The 21,171-nt window shown below is 40.4% G+C and overlaps 1 protein-coding gene across 1 annotated transcript in view; it reads right to left on the reverse strand.

Annotated features, from left to right (window-relative positions):
- The window catches only part of IQGAP1 (IQ motif containing GTPase activating protein 1), a 113,523-nt gene that overhangs the window by 43,308 nt on the left and 49,044 nt on the right, over nucleotides 1–21,171 (reverse strand). Inside the window, exons 6-15 of the mRNA XM_055277198.2 lie at nucleotides 17,765–17,832; nucleotides 16,549–16,662; nucleotides 15,483–15,661; nucleotides 13,314–13,398; nucleotides 10,580–10,743; nucleotides 9,676–9,760; nucleotides 6,385–6,548; nucleotides 6,031–6,191; nucleotides 4,452–4,576; nucleotides 2,670–2,833 (exon numbers count right to left, since the gene is read on the reverse strand). Of these exons, the coding sequence (XP_055133173.1) occupies nucleotides 2,670–2,833; nucleotides 4,452–4,576; nucleotides 6,031–6,191; nucleotides 6,385–6,548; nucleotides 9,676–9,760; nucleotides 10,580–10,743; nucleotides 13,314–13,398; nucleotides 15,483–15,661; nucleotides 16,549–16,662; nucleotides 17,765–17,832 (1,309 nt within the window). The remainder of the gene's footprint in view (nucleotides 1–2,669; nucleotides 2,834–4,451; nucleotides 4,577–6,030; nucleotides 6,192–6,384; nucleotides 6,549–9,675; nucleotides 9,761–10,579; nucleotides 10,744–13,313; nucleotides 13,399–15,482; nucleotides 15,662–16,548; nucleotides 16,663–17,764; nucleotides 17,833–21,171) is intronic.

Raw genomic sequence — 21,171 nt, forward strand, 5'->3', positions numbered from 1 at the left:
CAGACGTATAAAAACAGACCAAGGCTTTAGTGTATTGGAGCTTTTTGCACACTGACCCTCGTGTGGGTTCTGTAAGTTTGGGTGAAAGGTAGAGGAGTGGGTAATTTTATATGTTGGTAATATTATGATGTTGACTGATCTCCTTCGATTACATTGCCATGGCAGTAGTTGACATTACACGTCTTAATCATGTAAATATAGTATCTGATAGATACTACCAGGTTTCATTTAAGAGACATTATTATGCAGAATGTCACTTGATGCTGTGGAGAGGGCTGAATCACAACTGCTATTTCATAGCCAGGAAATTGAGATCAACTGATTTTACTTACTCAGATAAGAAGTAGTTGGCTCTAGGGAAGCTAGAAATGGAAGTCTCTGTCTTTGATTCATTTTATTGGATTAGTGTTTCCCAAACTTGGCTAGTCATCAGAACAATGAAAAAGTCATTTTTAAAATACAGATTCCTAAGCTTGAAGTCTAATTCTACTGATTCAGAATCTCTAACGTGTCAGGCTACAATGATTCTATGTATGCTAGTGGTAGTAATGTTTGTTTTTGCTGCTGAGAAAGGCCAAAGGGAGCCTTATATTTGACTGTCAGAGGAGTGGGGTTTCGGAGAATAAGCTAGGTCGGCTTCCATATCTAAAAAGGGAAGTAGATTGAAGATACAACTTGTATAGCTGTCACTCATGCTAAATGTCTATCAAATCACAAATAGATAAAGTGCAAATAATTCATATGTCATCAACTCATGAATGGATAAATAAAATGTGGTAAAGTGGAAATAATCCATTGTGTCATCAACTCATGAGTAAATAAATAAAATGTGGTACAGTCATAAAATGGAATATTATTCAGCAACAAAAAGAAATGAAGTGCTGCTGCTACAACTTGGATAAACTAAGCTAAAAGAAGCCAGTCACAAAGGACCATACATTGCATAATTCTGTTAATATGAAATGTTCAGAGTAGACAAACCCATAGACAAAGCAGGAGTCTGATGGCTGCCCAGGGCTGGGGGAGATTAAGGGAAAATGAGTGACTACTAATGGGTACGGAGTTTCTCTTGGGGTGATGAAATGTTCAAAAATTGACTGTGGTGATGACTGCACAATTCTATCAACATACTAAAGTCCACTCACACTGAATTGTATGATATGTGACTTATGTTTCAATTAAGTTGTCATAAAAAAACTTTGACATTATCTATTAAAGCTTCATATATGTATTCCCTATGGCCATAACTCCTCTCCGAAATGTATACCTAACAGAAATGCATATATATATTTTTAACCAAAATTAAAATATTCATAGAAGCACTATTTACAGGCCATGGGCAATGGCTCATGCCTGTAATTCCCAACTTTGGGAGGCTGAGGCAGGCAGATCACTTGAGGTCAGGAGTTTGAGACCAAACTGGCCAACATGGTGAAACCCCATCTCTACAAAAAATACAAAAAAAAAAAAAATTTAGCTGGGCATGGTGGCTCTCGCCTGTAATCCTAGGTACTAGGGAGGCTGAGGCAGGAGAATTGCTTGAACTTGGGAGGAAGAAGTTGCAGTGAGCTGAGATTGCGCCATTGCACTCTAGCCTGGGCAACAGAGCAAGACTCCATCTCAAAAAAGAAAAAAAGAAGCCCTATTTACAACAGTCTGAAAAAACAAACAAAACAACAACAAAAAACTTCACCAATAATATATAACCACACAATGAAATAGTACACAACAATGAGAATGAGCAAAGGATGGCTCCATGGAACCACATGGATGCATATCATTAACATTATTTAGGGCAACAGAAGCCAGACACAGAAGAGCACATAAGGTATGATCCCACTTAAATACAGCTCAAAAGTGGACAGAAATGAACTGTGGTGTTATTAATAGAAATCAGAATAGTGGTTACCACCAAATGGAGGGTGGCTGAGGGTGGATGGGGATATGAGGAAGGTCTCTGGTGCTGGTAACGGGTTCATACAGTCTGAATGCCAAATACATAGTTGTGCCTCCTTTTGAAAATGTATGCAATTGCATACCCATCTACCTTGTTCATTTTTCTGGATCATATATATATATATATATATTTTTTTTTTTTTTGAGACAGAGTCTTACTCTGTCCCCCAGACTAGAGTGCAGTGGCAGAATCTCGGCTCACTGCAACCTCCACCTCTCAGGCTCAAGTAATTCCTGTGCCTCAGCCTACCAGGCAGCTGGAATTACAGGCATGCACTACCACGCACAGCTAATTTTTTTATTTTTTTATTTTTTTCAGTAGAGATGAGGTTTCACCATGTTGGCCAGGCTGGTCTTGAACTCCTGGCCTCAAGTGATCTGCCCACCTTGGCCTCTCACAGTGCTGTAGGATTATAAGGTGTGAGCCACCGCGCCCAGCCCTGGATCTTATATTTCAATAAAGAATTTACTGAAAGAGACACGAGACTGTCAACAACAAACAAAAGAACAAAAACCCAAATGTGTACAACAGCATGAGCTCCGAGAAGGTGCAGCCTATGTCTCTCACATTTTTGTGTCCCTCCAGTGCTTTGAATCTAAGGGTGCCCAGAAAGCATTCACTGAATGAATCAAGGAAGATATTCCTACCTCTACCTTTGTTCTAGGAGGGCTGAGGTGCTCTGAACATAAAGAACAATTCCGATGCCACCCACCTGGGCTTTCTCTCTCTTCGCTCTAATCAGTGTGTCTTGGTAATGCTGGGCCACTTCTGCAAGGACTCCCTCAAGTTTAGCTGCAGGAATCTGTAGAGCCTGCAGAGTCTTTTGGGCATCACCTTCATCCAGGGCTTCATTAATTAAACCAATGGCTAAAATCCCTAAATATAAAGAGACAGAAAGTTTTTTTTTTTTTTTCAAATTAAGGAAGTTTTTAAACAAATCAATCATGAAACATGCTAACTAATCATAACTAATCATAAATCCACCTAAGAGTAACCATGATTCAAACTGCAACTTACCATCCATTAAGCAGCACTGTTTTAATCTTTTATATATTAGTGTTTATTTCAACTAAACTCGTTTGTATTCATATTCCTATTGAATGCTCAAGTCCTTTTGTTTCATTTTTAATTGCTCTAACTTAAAAGCGATGAGGATTTTTATGAAACTGGCCTTCCCGTATAGCTTTCAGGTACACTGGAATGTGTAATCAAAAACATTCTTGAGTCACAAAGGATTCACAAAGAGTCTTAAAAAGATTCAAGGGTTCTTAAAAAGTCACCTAAGTCAACACGTTTACAGAAGAAATAACAAGACTTAGCAATCTCTTCTCCAAGATTACACAGCAAACAAATGGCAGAAGAAAGATACAAGCCCAGGGCTCCCTAATGCAAGGCAAGGCTCTTCCCACCAAGTCAGTTGAATATTTCTCACAGGAAATACAAATTAAAATTAGAAACATTCACTCCCCAGGTATCTTAGGCAGCTGTACTTCTTTTGTGAGGACTCTGCTGTATAATAAAAAGTCTGGCTGGTCTTTGTCTCTGGGGGAGCGTCTAAGACCCTTGGGATATCCTGAGTGATAGGTATGTTTCTGTTATTCATGGTGGGCCCCTCCGCCCACACCTGAATTTATGCCAACCAATGACTCCTGGTTGGCCTCTTGAGAGTTTAAGGATGGAGGCTGGCCATGCTGGAAAGATCAACCATTGAGGTTTAGAGTCATGTGATACCAGCCTGGCCTCCCATTCTCCAGGGAGCAGAGGCCAAATGAAAATTGAGTTTAATTGCAAAGCCAGTACTATCAATCATGCATATGTAACGAAGCCCAGATAAAAACTCTGGACACCCAAAACTCAGGTGAGTTTCCCTGGTTGGTGATACACATCAATGTGCCAGGAGAGTGACACATCCTGAGAATACAGAAGCTTCATAATGGGGACTCTCACAGATTATTGCCTGATGATTCTCCTCTTTCAGCTGATCCTGATTTACATATTTTGTAATAAAATTTTAATCATAAGTCTAGCATTTTCTTGAGTTCTGTGAGTCATTCTAGCAGATTATGAAACCTGAGCAGGTAGAAGGATCCTCCAAATTTGCAGCCAGTTGTTCAGAAGTACAGTGGCCTGGGAACCCTGCAGCTTTCAGCTTGTGTCTGAAGTGAGAGGAGTCTTGTGGAGGACCATGCCTACAACCTGTGCAATTTGACCTAATTCCATGTGGTGTCAGAACTACTTGTTATAACAGCATTTAAAAATAACAGATCATGTTCAATTACCTCCCCCAAAATTAAGTTCTTATTGGACATATACCTAATTATAGCAATTGCCTGGTGTTCTCAAAACAATATCCAACTTTAGCTTTTCGTGTTATATAGATATTTTCAATCTCTCACCCAAAAAATCCTTCTAGGAGTGGTATTTTGAACCACTTCATGGAATCACATCATCATTAATGGTGACATTATTTGGGGAGGACAGGAAGATAACTCACTCTCATGTTCTTCTTGCACCACCAGATTCACATGGTCCACGCAAGCTTGGATATCATTCCATGTAATGAATTCATTATTCTCTGCATGTGCCTGAGCCTTCAGTTTCATCAACTCATCGAGATACCTGCCCCAGACCCCCAAGTAAAAAGAGCATTAAGCACAGCATGTTTAAATATTCAAGGAACAAAGATTGCTAGGGTATCCCAACCATTTGACATATTCTCAAGGCCAGTTTTGGCACTGCGTAGTTACTTTAAACAAAGTGCAAAAATGCAACAGAAATCACTTATTCTCAATGTCCTGTTACATATTCTAAATTCCACGTTAAGACTAACTCTAGAAACAAAGGCAGCAGCTCAAGCAATTCCTCCATAGACGAGAAAAAAAAGGCCACACATGAGCCATGAGCTAATAAATGCAGAAGGAATGACAGAGCAACAAATCATCATTCAGCAACTTTTACTGAAGGTACTGATATTGGAAAGATTATCAATTGGGTTAAAAATACCAGGTGAATGCTTAATGGAAAACTGGATATTTTGACGGTGCAAAAGAGATGATGTTCTAGTGATGAGGGAAAAACGTAAATACGCAATGGAAGTACAAGTGGTCTCCCTAATCCAGGGATCAATCTTAGTATCTCTAATGGTGGGAAAAGCGGGTTTTATATGCCTATTGATATGAGGCAATATGAAATACACATCATCAAAAATGTTGAACTGAATCGCGACAAGCCTATAGATTTAATTTCCAATTTACAGGAATAAGGCAAATATGAGAAAGCAACTAGGACTATCCATAAAATAGGACGTCTTATTTGGCAATCGGTCCCATCCCTTTAACAAGTCAGTCTCATGAAGAAAGGGACAATTCTAGATTAAAAGATACTCAAGGGACACAACAACCAGATATAATACATGTTCCTAGGCTAGATATTGTTTTCAACAAAACAGCTATAAAGGACAGTTTGGGAACAACTGAAGAAGAATGAAAATGAACTAGCTAGGGTTAGATGATATTTAAAAAGTATTATTTAACTTTGTCAGAGATAGTGTTATTTTGACTACGTAACATATTTCAATAAGCCTACTTATATATTTAGGAACGGAATGTCATATTTTTCAGCATAACAAAGAATTAGATGAATCAAAGTAGAACCAAACAAAAGTATGACCATGATAAAGTAATAATGTCTGCAAAGAAAATCGGAGCACTGGCCGGGCGCGGTGGCTCACGCTTGTAATCCCAGCACTTTGGGAGGCCGAGGCGGGCGGATCATGAGGTCAGGAGATCGAGACCACGGTGAAACCCCATCTCTACTAAAAATACAAAAAATTAGCCGGGCGTGGTGGCAGGCGCCTGTAGTCCCAGCTACTCGGAGAGGCTGAGGCAAGAGAATGGCGCGAACCCGGGAGGCAGAGCTTGCAGTGAGCCGAAATCACACCACTGCACTCCAGCCTGGGTGACAGAGTGAGACTCCGTCTCAAAAAAAAAAAAAAGAAAATCGGAGCACTGACATACAAAAGACAGAGTTAACAGCTATGTAATGGATTTATTCCCTTCACTCTGGACACCCACCTCTGACAGTTTTCTTCCTCAATATTGGTAAGACCAGTAACTGAACTGCTCAACTGCTTCCACACTGTATTCACATCTCCTGATTCCAATGCCCTGTTGATCAGGGCCACCGATGACAACATCTCCACTGCGACAGAGAGCTCTGGGTGGGTGAGATTATGCTGTACAGAAAGGGACAGAAGGGAAAACAGTGAGGAAAGACATTCTCCAAGACCCAGGGAGTTATAAGTTTAATAAAACCATAAGAAAACTAAGTTTATGCAAAAAAGTTCTACTTAACCACAGGAAGAAGTGGGTATTACACTCATGTCCACCGAACTTTGCTCACAAACAGGACAGGTTTAGTGAACTCACTTCAGGACTCTGTCGCTGCAGGGTAGCCAGCTCCTTCTGATAGAGATCGGCGGCAAATGGATACACCTGGGGCAGCTGGGCTTCGGGATTCATCAGTTCCAAAACAGTCTTCTCAGCAACACCCTTCTGGATTGCAGCATTAATCAGTGCTACTGCTGCCAATCCTGTGTGAAAAACAAGAGTCAGAAACGCAGTGGGCTTAGAGAGCCCTCAGGGGAAGAAGGTGCCAATCTTCACAGGAAAAAAATCACATTCTGTGGCTATCAGCCATGAAGTTTGAAGTGGAACTTTTGTCTTTAAAAAAGCAGCCTCCTTTGTATGAAGAAGGGTGAACTGTACAGTATGCGAACCATATCTCAATAAAGATGTTTTCTTCGAAAAGCAGCCTCCTAAGTGTTCTCCTCATCCCTATTTTCTTCCCGTTCGATTCATCCTATATGCTACCACTACTTCCCACGTAAACCACCTCTTCCTTCTCCTACTGCCTGGCTCCTTAAGCTACCATTCAAAGCTTTCTACAATCTTTCCACCCCTTGATCTTACACAACTCAGCCCAAAACATTTACAAAATTTGTATTCTAACCACCATTCCTCAAAGACGTCTTTCACTACCGGTACTTCGGCTCCCACCTCCTTTTCCCCTCATTGTCCTACACTAGGAACGTTCTTTTCTCTCCTCTTTCACCATCCAAATCTTAGCAATCCCTTAAGTCTCAACTCCTCCAGATATTTCCCTAACACACCATGAAGTGTGTGCGAGCCAAAGTGAGCCTATATTGACTCCAGTTCTACCTTTAAAACTGGAGTAACTTGGCCAGGCACGGTGGCCCACGCTTGTAATCCCAGCACTTTGGGAGGCCAAAGCAGGTGGATCACGAGGTCAGGAGATTGAGATCATTCTGGTCAACATGGTGAAACCCCGTCTCTACTAAAAATACAAAAATTAGCTGGGTGTGGTGGCACGTGCCTGTAATCCCAGCTCCTCGGGAGCCTGAGAGTGGAGAATCACTCGAACCAGGGAGTCGGAGGTTGCAGTGAGCTGAAATTGTGCCACTGCACTCCAGCCTGGCAACAGAGTGAGACTCCGTCTCAAAAAAAAAAAAAAAAAAAAAAAAAAAAAAAAAAAAAAAAAGGCACACAGACCAATGGAACACCAGAGAACTCAGAAACGAAGCCACACATTTACAGCCATGAGCAGAACATTTTTTGACAAAAGCACCAAGAACACACGTTAGGGAAAACACAGTGCTATGGTTTGGACTGGTTTATTTGTCCCTACCAAATCTCATGTTGAAATTTGATCCCTGACATCAACCTGAGGGTATGAAAAAAAAAGAAGAAGAAACTTGATCCCCAGTGTGGTGGTGTTGGGAGGCAGGGCCTAGTGGGAGCTGTGTGGGTCACAGGAGCAAATGTCTCATCAATGGCTTCGTGCCATTCTCATGGTAGTGAGCTCTGGAAAGATTGGATTGGTTCTTGGGGAGAATGGATTAGATCTCATTAGAACGGGTTGTTATAAAGCCAGGACCCCTACTCACTACCCTGGGGATTGGTCTCTCTTCACATGAGCCCACTTGCCCTTTGATCTTCTCCTTCATATTGTGATGCAGCACAAAAGCCCTCACCAGAAGCCGAGCAGATGCTGGTGCCTTGCTTCTTGTACAGCCTGCAGAGCTGTGAGCTAATAAATTACCCCGCCTCAAGTATTCCTTCATAGCAACATAAAATGGGCTGAGACAGATAGTCTCTTCAATAAATGGTGTTGAGAAAACTGGATAACCATATGCAGAAGAATAAAGCTAGATCCCTATCTCTCATCATATACAAAAATAAATCAAAATAGATTAAAGACTTAAATCTAAGACCTGAAACTATGAAACGACAGGAAGAAAACATTGGGGAAATGCTTCAGGACACTGGTCTGAGCAAAGCCATTTAGCTAAGACCTTAAAAGCATAAGCAACGAAAGCAAAAATAGACAAACGGGACTATGTCAAGCTAAAGAGCTTCTGCGCAGCAAAGGAAACCAACAACAAAGTGAAGAGACAACATATAGAATGGGAGAAAATATTTGCAAACGATCCATCTGAGAAGAGAACAATAACCAGAATATATAAGAAATTCAAACAGCCAAAAAAAAAAAAAAAACACCCCACAAATAATCCAATTTTTACATGGGCAAATAAGCTGAATAGACTTTTATCAAAAGAAGACACACAAATGGCCAACAGGTATATGAAAAAATGCTCAACATCATTAATCATCAGGGAAATACACATCAAAACCACAATGAGACACTTTCTTACTCCAACTAAAATGGCTTTTATCAAAGACAAAAAATAACAAATGCTCGGAAGGCTGCAGAGAAAGGCCTCATACACTGTTGATGGGAATGTAAATTACTACAGCCACTATGGAAAACAGTATGGAGAGTCCTCAAAAAATTAAAATAAAACTACATATGATTCAGCAATCCCACTGCTAGGTATATGGCCAAAAGAAAGGAAATCAGCACTCCCATGTTTATTGCAGCTGTATTCACAATAGCCAAGATATGAAATCAACCTAAGTGTCCATCAATGAATAAATGGTTAAAAAAAAAAAAGTAGTGTATACACATAAGGGAATATTATTCAGCCATAAAAACTGAAGGTCATTATGTGAAGTGAAATAAGCCAGACACAGAAAGGCAAACACCTCCTGATCTCACTTATATATTGGAGCTAAAAAAGTGGATCTCATGGAGGTAGAGTTGACTGGTGGTTCCCAGAAGCTGGGAAGGGTAGTGGGGAGGAGGAGATAGAGAGATTGGGTAATGGGTATAAAATAACCATCAGATACAAGGAATAGGTCTAGTGTTAGATAGCACAGTAGGATGATGATAGTTAACAATAATGTATAGTTCAAAACAGAAGAACTGGAATGTTCCCAACATCAACAAAAGATAAATGTGTTAGGTGACAAATATTCCAATTACCCTGATTTGATCATTACACATTGTAGGCATGTGTCAAAATATCATACGTCACTGCTTCTTGGTTGGTGTCAGTGCTTCTTGGTTGGTTTAAAAAACAAAACACATGTACCCTCAAAATATGTACAACTATTACATAGCAATTAAAACCACCACAACAACAAACTGGAGGAAGCCTCCTGCCACCAAAAGTACCTGGCAGTTGGTTATGGCTAGTAGGCTCAGGGTGGGGGATGAGGGTGACAGAAGCTAACCTCAGACCCTTCAATAACACAAAGCCACAACTTTCCTCCCATACTATTTCAATGGACTCTTACTTCTCTGATACTGCTGGGCAGCACTGTTTGCAGCATCCACTCCAGACTGCAGCTCTTCCTTCTGCAGGGGGTCAGTCTGACCACTCTGAGAAAAGCAAAGAAAATTATGTAAAGATTACTCATTCCTATGACTCAAGGCCTTAAGGTTCTCATCTCTCAAAAGCAGCACTAGGGACAGAGAGCCATAGTCATAAGTGACAGCTCAGGCTACATGCAGCCAAGGTGGCAGCCCCAGCTAGAGCCAAATGCCTTTGTCAAAGCTGGGGTAGAGTGACTTTACAGATACCAGTACATTCTTAAACATATTACATGAAAAGCCTCAAAACGTTCTAAGGAAAAAGTGTTTGCAGAATTTAAGCACGTTAATGCTACTTACTTTGACCAGCGTACGCTGGATATTTGTAAAATGTGTACTTGCCCTTATTTAGACAAACAAGAAAGCCCCTCATGTTTGTTCTAAAAAAAAAAAAAACCCACAAAATACAATCCCACACAATCTACCCTGACTGCACAATAAGTACTTTTCCAGTGTTGGCCAGAGCAAACTAACAAGGTGCAGTTTTTTTTAAAGTGCAAATTCCTGACGTGAGAATGCAAAAATATTCAGTTTTCCCCACTGTCTTTTAGTTGGAGAGAGAGACAGCTGAAGTGAAGGAGTGGTTAGAATGGGGATGGGTGGGTATTGTCTGTTTATTTTAAAAGAGGATTCATAGCTCTAAAAGCAAAAGTGAGCTGAAGACAATGTGTATTTTACCTGAGGATTTTTTTTTAAACTAATTTATAAGCAGAGGAAAAAGCTGTATTACGGGGAAAAACAAAGGCAGCATACATATCTTTAAATGACAGCATGGGATTCGAATGGATATATACAAACTCTTGCAGCTTCAATCCAGATTATGTTTACCTGTCTCTTCTGCTGTTTATCACTCAGCAGCTGCTTCAAGTACCAGTCGCTATTCTGTTGCTGCAGTCCTCGAAGACCCAGGGCTGGTGACTGTAGAGCCTTGAACAAGGCCAGTGCATCTCCTTGTTCTAAAGCCAGGTCGATATTTGCTAATGCAGAAAATGCTGAGGAAAAAAGGCAAAAGCTTATGAAAGGACTATGTTAACAGAACAGCCTAGAATAGTTTTCCTTCCCCAAAACCAATCTCAGTCCCAGATAAGGAAATATAACTCAGAGAGCCTTTACTCTGTGGTTCTCAGAAGCATAAGATCTTGGGAATGGAAAAGAACCTAAGAGTCATCAAGTCCAGGGGTTCCCAACAAGCTGTTCATCGGATTTCATACAGATTCCCGGGCCGCACTCCCAGCCTACTTAAAAACTTCCAAATGTAGACAGCTCAGCACCAATATGGAGCCACCAATCCAGACCAACATGACGCTTAAATTCCCTTAAAATGCCAAGTAGTTGTCCAGATTATATTTACAGACTACCAAACAGGAGAAAGTATCCCCCATGGCCATTTACTACATCTTTGGACAATTTTGTTTCAAAAATATTTTTAAAGCTCCAACCCTAAAGTTCACACTGAATACATTCCACTGCCCCTCCCTATGACAGCAAATGCCTTACTAGCAGCCTTATTTCCTTTAACCATGTCTTACATAGCATCATTTTGAATCCTCTCATTACCCTGATACTTCCTGAACACACTCCACCCACAACAGTCAGTGCCCAGATATCAAGGGTGGTCCAACCTGTGCAGAGTGAAAGGGGTCATCTTCCCCCTTTCCACATTCTCTCTTCTAATCATAGAACCTGAGGTCACACAAGCTCTATAATACAATACATGACAATGAAAACCCAGATGTTCCTTCATCTGAAAATGATAATGAAGATACCTTCCCTCATAGGAATATTTTTAAGATTAAATAAAATCATATACATAAAAGCACTTTATATATATTGTAAAAAAAAAACCAAAAAGGTATTCTTAGCCTGAAAGACAGAATAAGATAATTTCTGATTTCAGAAATGATAGCCACTAAGGAATCATAATTACTTTTTTTTTTGAGACAAGAGTCTTGCGCTGTTGCCCACGCTGGGGTGCGGTGGCGCAATCTCGGCTCAATGCAAGCTCCACCTCCTGGGTTAACGCCATTCTCTTGCCTCAGACTCCTGAGTAGCTGGGACTACAGGCGCCCGCCACCATGCCCGGCTAATTTTTTGTGTTTTTAGTAGAGACGGGGTTTTACCATGTTAGCCAGGATGGTCTCGATCTCCTGACCTCGTGATCCGCCCACCTCGGCCTCCCAAAGTGCTGAGACTACAAGCGTGAGCCACCGCGCCCGGCCTAATGAGCTTCTACAAAGAGCTGTACGCATGAAATATTGCATAAAGAACTTCACTAGGCCAGGGATCTGCATTTTGTCTGGCAAGTATGAAGTAGTCATTGTGAGTTCTTTAGCAGAGTAGTGACAAAATGATAATTTCAATAAATTAATTTCCCAAAAGTAACACATATATAACAGTCAATATTAAAAGTATAATCTCATTTTTGTTTAAATATGTTTTGGAGGCTAGGCAAGGTGGCTCACGTCTGTAATCCCAGCACTTTGGGAGGCCAAGGTGGCAGGATCACTTGAGATCAGGAGTTTGAGACCAACCTGGGCAACAGAGCGAGACCCTGTCTCTTCAAAAAAATTTAAAAAATTAGCTGGGTGTGGCAGCACATGACTGTAGTCCTAGCTACTAGGGAATTTGAAGGAGAAGGATGGCTTGTGCCCAGGAGTTTGAGGCTGCAGTAAACCATAATCACAACTGCAGCCTAAACAACAGAGTATAACTTTGTCTCTTAAAGAAAAAAAAAAAAAAATATATATATATATATATATATACATATATATACATACACACACACACACACATACATACACACACAGTTTTGAAGGACATACAAAAAAATGCCAGTAATGATTATTTCTAAGTGATGATTATTTCTAAGTGAAGGAGTCTAATTTTTGTGGTTTATTTTTTATTTCTAGACAGCTTGCATTATTCTTTAAAGGAAAAACAAAAATATGTTACTTTAAAAAAATAGAAGAATAATTTTTTTTTTTGAGACAGAGTCTCACTGTTGCCCAGTCTGGAGTACACTGGCACCATCTCAGCTCACTGCAACCTGTGCCTCCCAGCTTCAAGCGATTGTCCTGCCTCAGCCGCCCGAGTAGCTGGGACTACAGGAGCACGCCACCATGCCCGGCTAATTTTTGTATTTTTAGTAGAGATGGGGTTTCACCATATTGGCTAGGCTGGTCTCAAACTCCTGACCTCAGGTGATCCACCTGCCTTAGCCCCCCAAAGTCCTGGGATTACAGATATGTAAGTGCTGGGATTAATCAGCCACTGTGCCTGGCCAGGAAAATAATATTTAAAAGCATGTAATAGGGTGAAAGAATGAAACTGTAGCCAAAAAGACTACTATGACGCTACTGTCAGTGTAGGAACAAGGGGCTGACTGAAGATAAATAATTAATACGGAGGCATAGAAACACAAAAGATTGTTAATAAGCAATTATTGCTTAACAAATCCACGAATGTCTAAAGCAAGTAAATTAAACTACGTTGTAAGTCCCAGAATAGATCAACATTCACATTATAATATTCCTTAAAGTGCCTGACTCAAGAACATACTTACTATTGACTTTGTTTATATTGCCTTGAATTTCAGCTTGCGTGAGCAGCTCCTCATAAACATCTCTTTCTCTCTCTGAGTTTTCCGTCTGAGGATGAGTAAAAAGGTAATTAAGTTAGCTTAAGGCGTCTAAGAAGACCACATAAATACACCTGTGCTCCTCCTGCACCATAACACTACCAAGAATATGGGTGCAGCTTAAGACCCTTTATAAAGAACAAAGCAGGCACAGTAACTCATGCCTGTAATCCCAGTGCTTTGGAAGGCCAAGGTGGGAAGATGGCTTGAAGCCAAGAGTTTGAGATCAGCCTGGGCAACACAGCGAGACCCCATCTCTACAATTTTTTTTTTTTTTTTAATTAGCCCAATGTGGTGGCACATGCCTGTAGTCCTAGCTACTCAGGAGGCTGTGACAGGAAGATTGCTTTGCCCAGAAGTTCAAGGCTGCAGTGAGTTATGACCGCACCACTGCACTCCAGCCTGGGCGACTGAGTGAGACTCTTTTTTTGTGAGACAGAGTCTCGCTCTGTCACCCAGGCTGCAGTGCAATGGCACCATCTTGGCTCATTACAAACTCTGCCTCCTGGGTTCACGTGATTCTCTTGCTTCAGTCTCCTGAGTGGCTGGGACTACAGGCATGCACTATCATGCCCAGTTAATTTTTTTGGTATTTTTAGTAGAGAGGGGGTTTCACCATATTGGCCAGGCTGGTCTGGAACTCCTGACCTCAAGTGATCTGCCCGCCTTGGCCTCCCAAAGTGCTGGGATTAGAGGCAGCACATCCTTGCCTCAGATCTGAGCAGAATGGGCACATACAGATCCACAATCTTGGAGTCTCACTGGTGACGTAGGCAGGGGCATGGCAGCAGCTACTTGCCTGCAGGCCAGTTTGGTACCTAACTGGGAAATTGAAATCCCTGCTCTATGATAAGAGATACAAAGAATGTTCTGAGAGCAGGTTGTTTTGTCATCAACCACGATAAATTTGTGTGAAGTTTTTTTTGTGTTTTTTTTTCCCTGAGACGGAGTCTCACTCTGTCTCCTGGCTGGTGCGATCTTGGCTCACTGCAGCCTCCACCTCCCAGGTTCAAGCGATTCTCCTGCCTCAGCCTCCCAAATAGCTGGGATTACAAGAGCCCATCACAACACCAGGCTAATTTTTGGACTTTAGTATAGATGGGATTTCACCATGTTGGCCAGGCTGGTCTCAAACTCCTGACCTCAGGTGTTACACCTGCCTCGGTGTCCCAAAGTGCTGGGATTACAGGCATTAGCCTCCATGACCAGCCTGTGTGAAGTCTTTTTTTTTTTTTTTTTTTTTTTGAGACGGAGTCTTGCTCTGTGGCCCAGGCTGGAGTGCAATGGCGTGATCTCAGCTCACTGCAAGCTCTGCCTCCCAGGTTCCCGCCATTCTCCTGCCTCAGCCTCCCGAGTAGCTGGGACTACAGGCACCCGCCACCATGCCCGGCTAATTTTTTGTATTTTTAGTAGAGACGGGGTTTCACCGTGTTAGCCAGGATGGTCTTGATCTCCTGACCTCGTGATTCGCCCACTTCGGCCTCCCAAAGTGCTGGGATTACAGGCGTGAGCCACCACGCCCGGCCGCCTCTGTGAAGTCTTAAATGAGATCCTTAGATTCAGTTTTTTTCAAGTCAGAATCATTTAACTAACTTCCACATACGCATAACAATTGTACAAAAACATTTTACCCCAGAGAATCTGGGAAAGAGGAAAGACTATGTTAATATTTAGAGATAATCTTTCCAAAGGGCACTATTAATTTTAATGGCTATGCTCTAGAATTTTATTTATATAAAATTCAAGAAGCAGAGGTCAAAAAGGAGTCTCACACCAAAAGATTAGATACTGCGTCATTCCATTTGTATAAAATTCTTTAAAAGGTCAGTGGCAGCAATAGAAAACAGACTGGTAGTTGCCTGGGCTCAGGGGTGTGGGTGAGGTGGAAACTGTCTGCAAAAGTGCACTAAGGAACTTTTTGGGGGTATGGTTAAATGATCACATATATTTGTCAAAACTCAAACTGTACATTTAAAATTCGGTGAATTCTGTTTTATGTAAACTGCATTTCAATAAAATTGATGTTTAAACTGGAGCCATATCAAATGATGGAATAATATAAATTAATTAGAAAGAACAGATGTTGCATTTTACCCTGTTTTTAGCATTTGTCATTTTGTCCTGCTTAGCCTGGTAAAGTATATCCTGGTAAGTGGATGCCAAGGGCTCTTCAAGATTTACAAGCATGGCATTGGGATTTTTCAAAGCTGCAAATGTGTCAGCTGGAATTCTACGGTCAATAGCTTCATTAATAGCAATAACAGCAGCATGTACTAAAAAAAACAAAAAAAACAACAGAAACACTGAGATTATATAGATTACAGGATGTATATCACAATAGAAAACAACATTGCACCCCCCAATAGAGATAGAGGCTCCTTTTCACAGAGAAATAACAACTGGGGTTCGAAGACTGGCTCCCTGGGCCAGGTATGAGCCTAGCCTCTTCCTTACAGTATGCAAAGCCACAGCTCCATCTGTGATCCAGTGATCCATGTTTGGGATGGTGAATTTGGAATCTCACAGAGAAATACTCGTAAGAGAGCCTTGCAAGGAGCACTTCCTCTGGAGATATTTGCCTTAATTACCAAGTAAACACCATAAAACAATAAGAAACTCAATGAGCCACGGAAATGCAGGACTTCCTTTCCTTTTTTGTTTTTTTTTTTGAGACAGAGTTTCACTCTTGTTGCCCAGTCTGGAGTGCAGTGGCATGTTCTCGGCTCACTGCAACCTCCGCCTCTTGGGTTCAAGTGATTCTCCTACCTCAGCCTCCCGAGTAGCTGGGATTACAGGCACACACCACCATGCCCGGCTAAATTTTTGTATTTTTAGTAGAGACGGGGTTTCACATGGCCAGGCTGGTCTTGAACTCCTGACCTCAGGTGATCCGCCTGCCTCGGCCTCCCAGAGTGCTGGGATTACAGGCATGAGCCACCGCACCCAGCCAGGATTTCCTTTCTAAATGCTTTCACTTTAATCAGAATTAATCACGTATTTCCAAATAACAACAGCATGGAAGACTATGTGTTTACAACTACGTCTGTGGACTTAAACTTGCTAGCAAGATTCATAATGTCCTAGATCATCACTATAGAATTAATTATTGGAAATGGTAGCAACAATCCCAGTTGAACCCACGAGATTCCTCTCTTCTTACATGCGGCTTCATCCACTGACAGTTCATTAGCCAGGATGCCCCCAATCTTGCTAAAGGCAGGCATCTGGATGCCATACTTCTCCAACTCAGTCTTCATGTTGTTGATTTCTTCTTCTACAGGAGGGAATTAATAACCAGTCAACCAAGCTAAGCACCTTTCCATAACCAAGAGAAGGAAACATATTCCTCAACTATGCAATGGGATAAAATGGCATTTACCTTTTAAGGTTTTAGAAGGATATAAAGATACAATGTATGGAAAGCACTTAACACAGTAACTGGTATATAAAATGCAGTCAAACATTATTATTATCAAGGGCATCAAAAATAACTATAAAGTGAGAAGGTCCTACAGGAAATAGTTTTTCAAAATTGCTACTTATGGCATTTCCTACAATGAACTTGCAAATGGAACAGCTTTAATGTGAGCTCAACAATAAGTGAATCACAGACTAAGTCAGTTATCTCAGTCTTTATAATCATTAGCTGCTATTCAACAATTTCATTTCTAAGGCAGAAAGCCAAATGATAAAGAAAACATGTAAGGTCTGGTCCTTTCCCCAGGTCTGGTCAATAACTTCCCTGGAGGAAAAAATATCATGGACAAAAACTTTCTTACCAATTTTTAAACTTTCAGGCCTACAAAATAATCACCACTTTGAAAGACTTGAATCTATCTTACCCTTAAACAATATTACCACTGCCCTTTTCCTCCCCAACCCCTCATCTCTTCAAGCATCTGGCTATAGCAAATACACATAGAAACACCCACTCAAATAAGCTTAAATTTTAAAATTACTAAATTGGCATCTTTGTGTCATCTCACTCCCCACTCTCCCTCTTGCTTTGCCCACAACAGATGCTTGATAGAATGGAAAGGGAAAGATAGTTATAAAGCTTTTTTCAACATACCCAAACATTTAAGGTTATGTGTTAACATTATTATATGTTTTACATATGTTAATGTTATCCCCAATTTACATATAAGAAAACTGAGACTCACTAATCATGTTCACATTATAAGTGAGAGAACAGAGCTTGAAATTCCAAGTTTAGTGTTCTTTACCCCACATTAGAGAAGCAAATTATTCATATTTTTTTCACCTCCACTGCCAGAGTATTCTTAAAGCCCTAGGTCTTTAAAATTGGTACTGCTGGCTCTCCAGGCTATTTCCACATAATTCAAGCATTTCCTGCCAAGTCTGTAACTCCTTACCTGTGAAGTCAACCTTTCCATATAGGTCTTGAATCTGAGGGGCCAGGCCTAGCTTGAACAGGTACAAACTAGAAGATACAATATGCAAAAGGTTAGGCCTCCCAGCTGTGCCTAGCTGCCACCCTTAAAAGGGGAAAATCAGCACGAAGAATAAAATAGAAGCATTCTGAACACTGAGACTCCCAGTACCCACAACAGCCTCCTTTGCAGTTACAATACTCTATTTACCTCAGAGTTTTTTTTTTTTTTTAGTTTAAATGACAACATTGTCCTAAAAAGTCACATAACACAATGCAAAGAGCACTGGACTGGGAGAAATCAGTAGGCACAAATTCAAGTCCAGGTTCTGGCACAAACTCAACGTATAATTAGATGTTAATGGCCAGGCACAGTGGCTCATGCCTGTAATCCCAGCACTTTGGGAGGCTGAGGTGGGCGGATCACCTGAGATCAGCAGCTCGAGACCAGCCTGGCCAACATGGCAAAACCCTGTCTCTACTAAAAATACAAAAATTAGCCAGGTGTGGTGGCATGTGCCTGTAATCCCAGCTATTCAGGAGACTGAGGCAGGAGAATCGCTTGAACCTGGGAGGCAAAGGCTGCAGTGAGCCGAGATCACACCACTGTACTCCAGCCTGGACAACAGCGAGAGACTCCGTCTCAAAAAAAAAAAAAAAAAAAAAAAAAAAGATGTTAACACTAACGTTAATATAATGTGAAGTGTCTCTTCATTTGTTTGCTTTCCTGTAATCAATAAGTTTTAAATAACAAGACATTTTAGAAAAGCTTCATAAAAATGATTCAGATGGCAAATCTCAAACTGAATTCATATTACTGATGGAAAAGTTTAATCCAGGTAATTTAACAGTTTTAGATGAAGAATATTTCATGTATTTTTACTTTATCAGGTTGAAAATTATTTTTACTTCTTAAACTTAAAAAATAATCAACTAGACTCTAAGCTTCATGAAAGCAGGGACAATACAGGGCTCATTCACTAATGTCTACCCAGAGCCTAGCATCTATTAATAAACATTAATCAATATTTGACAGACGGATAGACGGATAAATTAATGTCCATAAGCCTGTGTTAAGTGGATTCTAAAGCCCTAGCTGATCAGAACCAATAAATTAGAAGAGATCAGAAGGGTATTTTACAGATATTGACAAAAGCAAGACACTGACCGTTTAAAGTAAGCAGGGAAATAGGAAATATATAAGAAATAAACCATAGAAACTTAAAGTGGTATACAGTTTTTGTAAATAATCTATAAACCTCAATATCATCTAAATACAAACACTCATCATGTACACTGCAATCACAGAATTGATCAAAATTTAAATTGTATTTAATAAACCCAAATGTATAATAGAAAAACAAAAAAATAAATCAAGTATTCTCAAAACACACTAGAATTTATACATCCACAGAAGCTAATCATTTTCTCAGAGAAGTGCAAGTATAAGTCATATATATATGATTAAATGCTTTTCTTTCAGGTAAAACACTCAAGATGGATATATAAAGCGCCTCTCTCAGAAGATTTTAAATGTATTCAAAAAATTCTCCAGACTGGGTGTAGTGGCTCACACCTGTAATTCCAGTACTTTGAGAAGGAGAGGCAGGAGGATAGCTTGAGGTCAGGAATTCAGAACAGCTTGAGCAACATAGCAAGACCTTGTCTCTACAAAAAAATTTTTTTAATTAGCCAGGTATGGTGGTGCATGCCTGTAGTCCTAGCTATTTGGGAGGGTAAGGCAGGAGGATAGCTTGTGCCTGGGAGGTTGTTACAATGAGTCAAGATCACACCTCTGCGTTCCAGCCTAGGCAAAATAGTAAGAACTCTGCCTCTTTAAAAAAGAAATTCCAAAGCAAAATAACTAATAACTTTTTATACATGTAATATGTTTCCTTATATATTTTTCTCACTAATACATGACATCTGCATTCTTAATTAAGAGAATATTTTTCTCCAAGAATTTCTTTCTCATTTATTCCTACTTGGAAATAGGAAACAAGAAATTTTAAGAAAGTTCAAGAATGTTGCTGATATGGTTTGGGACTGTGTCCCTGTCCAAATCTCATGTCAAATTGTAATCCCCAGGTGGGGGCCTGGTGAGAGGTGATTGGATCAATGGGGGCAGATTTCCCCCTTGGTGCTGTTCTCCTTACAGTGAGTGAGTTATCGCTAGATTTGTTTTTTAAAAGTATGTAAGCACCTCCCCACCTCTCTCTTCCTCTTGTTCCTGCCATGTGAGATGTGAGTGCTTCCTCTTTGTCTTCTGCCATGATTGTAAGTTTCCTGAGGTCTCCCCAGCCATGCTTCCTGTACAGGCTGCAGAACCTTAAGCCAATTAAACCTCTTTTCTTTATGAATTACCCAGTCTCAGGTATTTCTTTATAGCAGTACAAGAACGGACTAATACAGTTGCTTTCACAGTACCAAGAACACTGAATTGGCTTTTAATGTCTTTCAATGGTAAATTAAAGGTGCTACAACCGTATCACTGGCTGATATAAAAAGTAGACGTGGGCACCATCTTTCTTTTAACTCTCTTTAATTATTACGAGTATTTTATGGAGATACTGGAGCTAAGAATGGATTCAAAATGGCCAGTTAAGTCCTCTTACCCACAATCAAAAGTACTTAGCTTCACACTGAAACTTAAAAACCCTCATGGTGAACAGCACTTTCCAATCTTTGCTCCTGCTCTCCCATGCCTACTTCTACAAATATACTGTTAGGCACCTATAATGCGTCAGCCTGTAACTGCGCTTCAATTTATTTTTCTTATTTCCTACTTAAGCTGTACTTTGTAGCAATGGGCAGAAGGAAGCTATGTTAACCTATCTGGATTCTAATTATCTTTTCTGTGAATGGTGAGTAACCTAGAAGTCACTATGCCAATCTCAAAGATTATTAATAAAGACCCTGAAACACAGCAGGTAATTAGGAAACAGAATCTACTACAGGTCCACAGTCCCTTATCCAAATTCTTGGAGCCAGATATGTCTGAATGATGAATTTCTCAGATATTAGAAAGTGTATTTCTATTTACAGTGTACATGGTATTATAAAGTATCCCCAGCAAGCCCTGGGGCAGCATCCCCAATCCAATACGTTACTTTCCGCAGAGAAACACACAAACATAATCATACTAAGGAGACAAATGAGCTTACACCAAACTTAAAATCAATTTTCAGACAGTTTAGGGTTTTAATTTAGGATAAGAGATTATGGACCTCTTTAACCCCCAAATCAGTTATTAGAATAACAGAACAGGGGAAACAGGAAAAAAGTATACAAGTATTTTGAGAATGGAAAACTGGGGTCTTATCTGAGAGTGGAATGTTATCTACAAAAGTAATTCAGTATGATTAAAGTACAGTGACTATCTCTGGAATA

This window comes from Symphalangus syndactylus, chromosome 5, assembly GCF_028878055.3.
Source record: "Symphalangus syndactylus isolate Jambi chromosome 5, NHGRI_mSymSyn1-v2.1_pri, whole genome shotgun sequence".
Lineage (NCBI taxonomy): Eukaryota > Metazoa > Chordata > Mammalia > Primates > Hylobatidae > Symphalangus > Symphalangus syndactylus.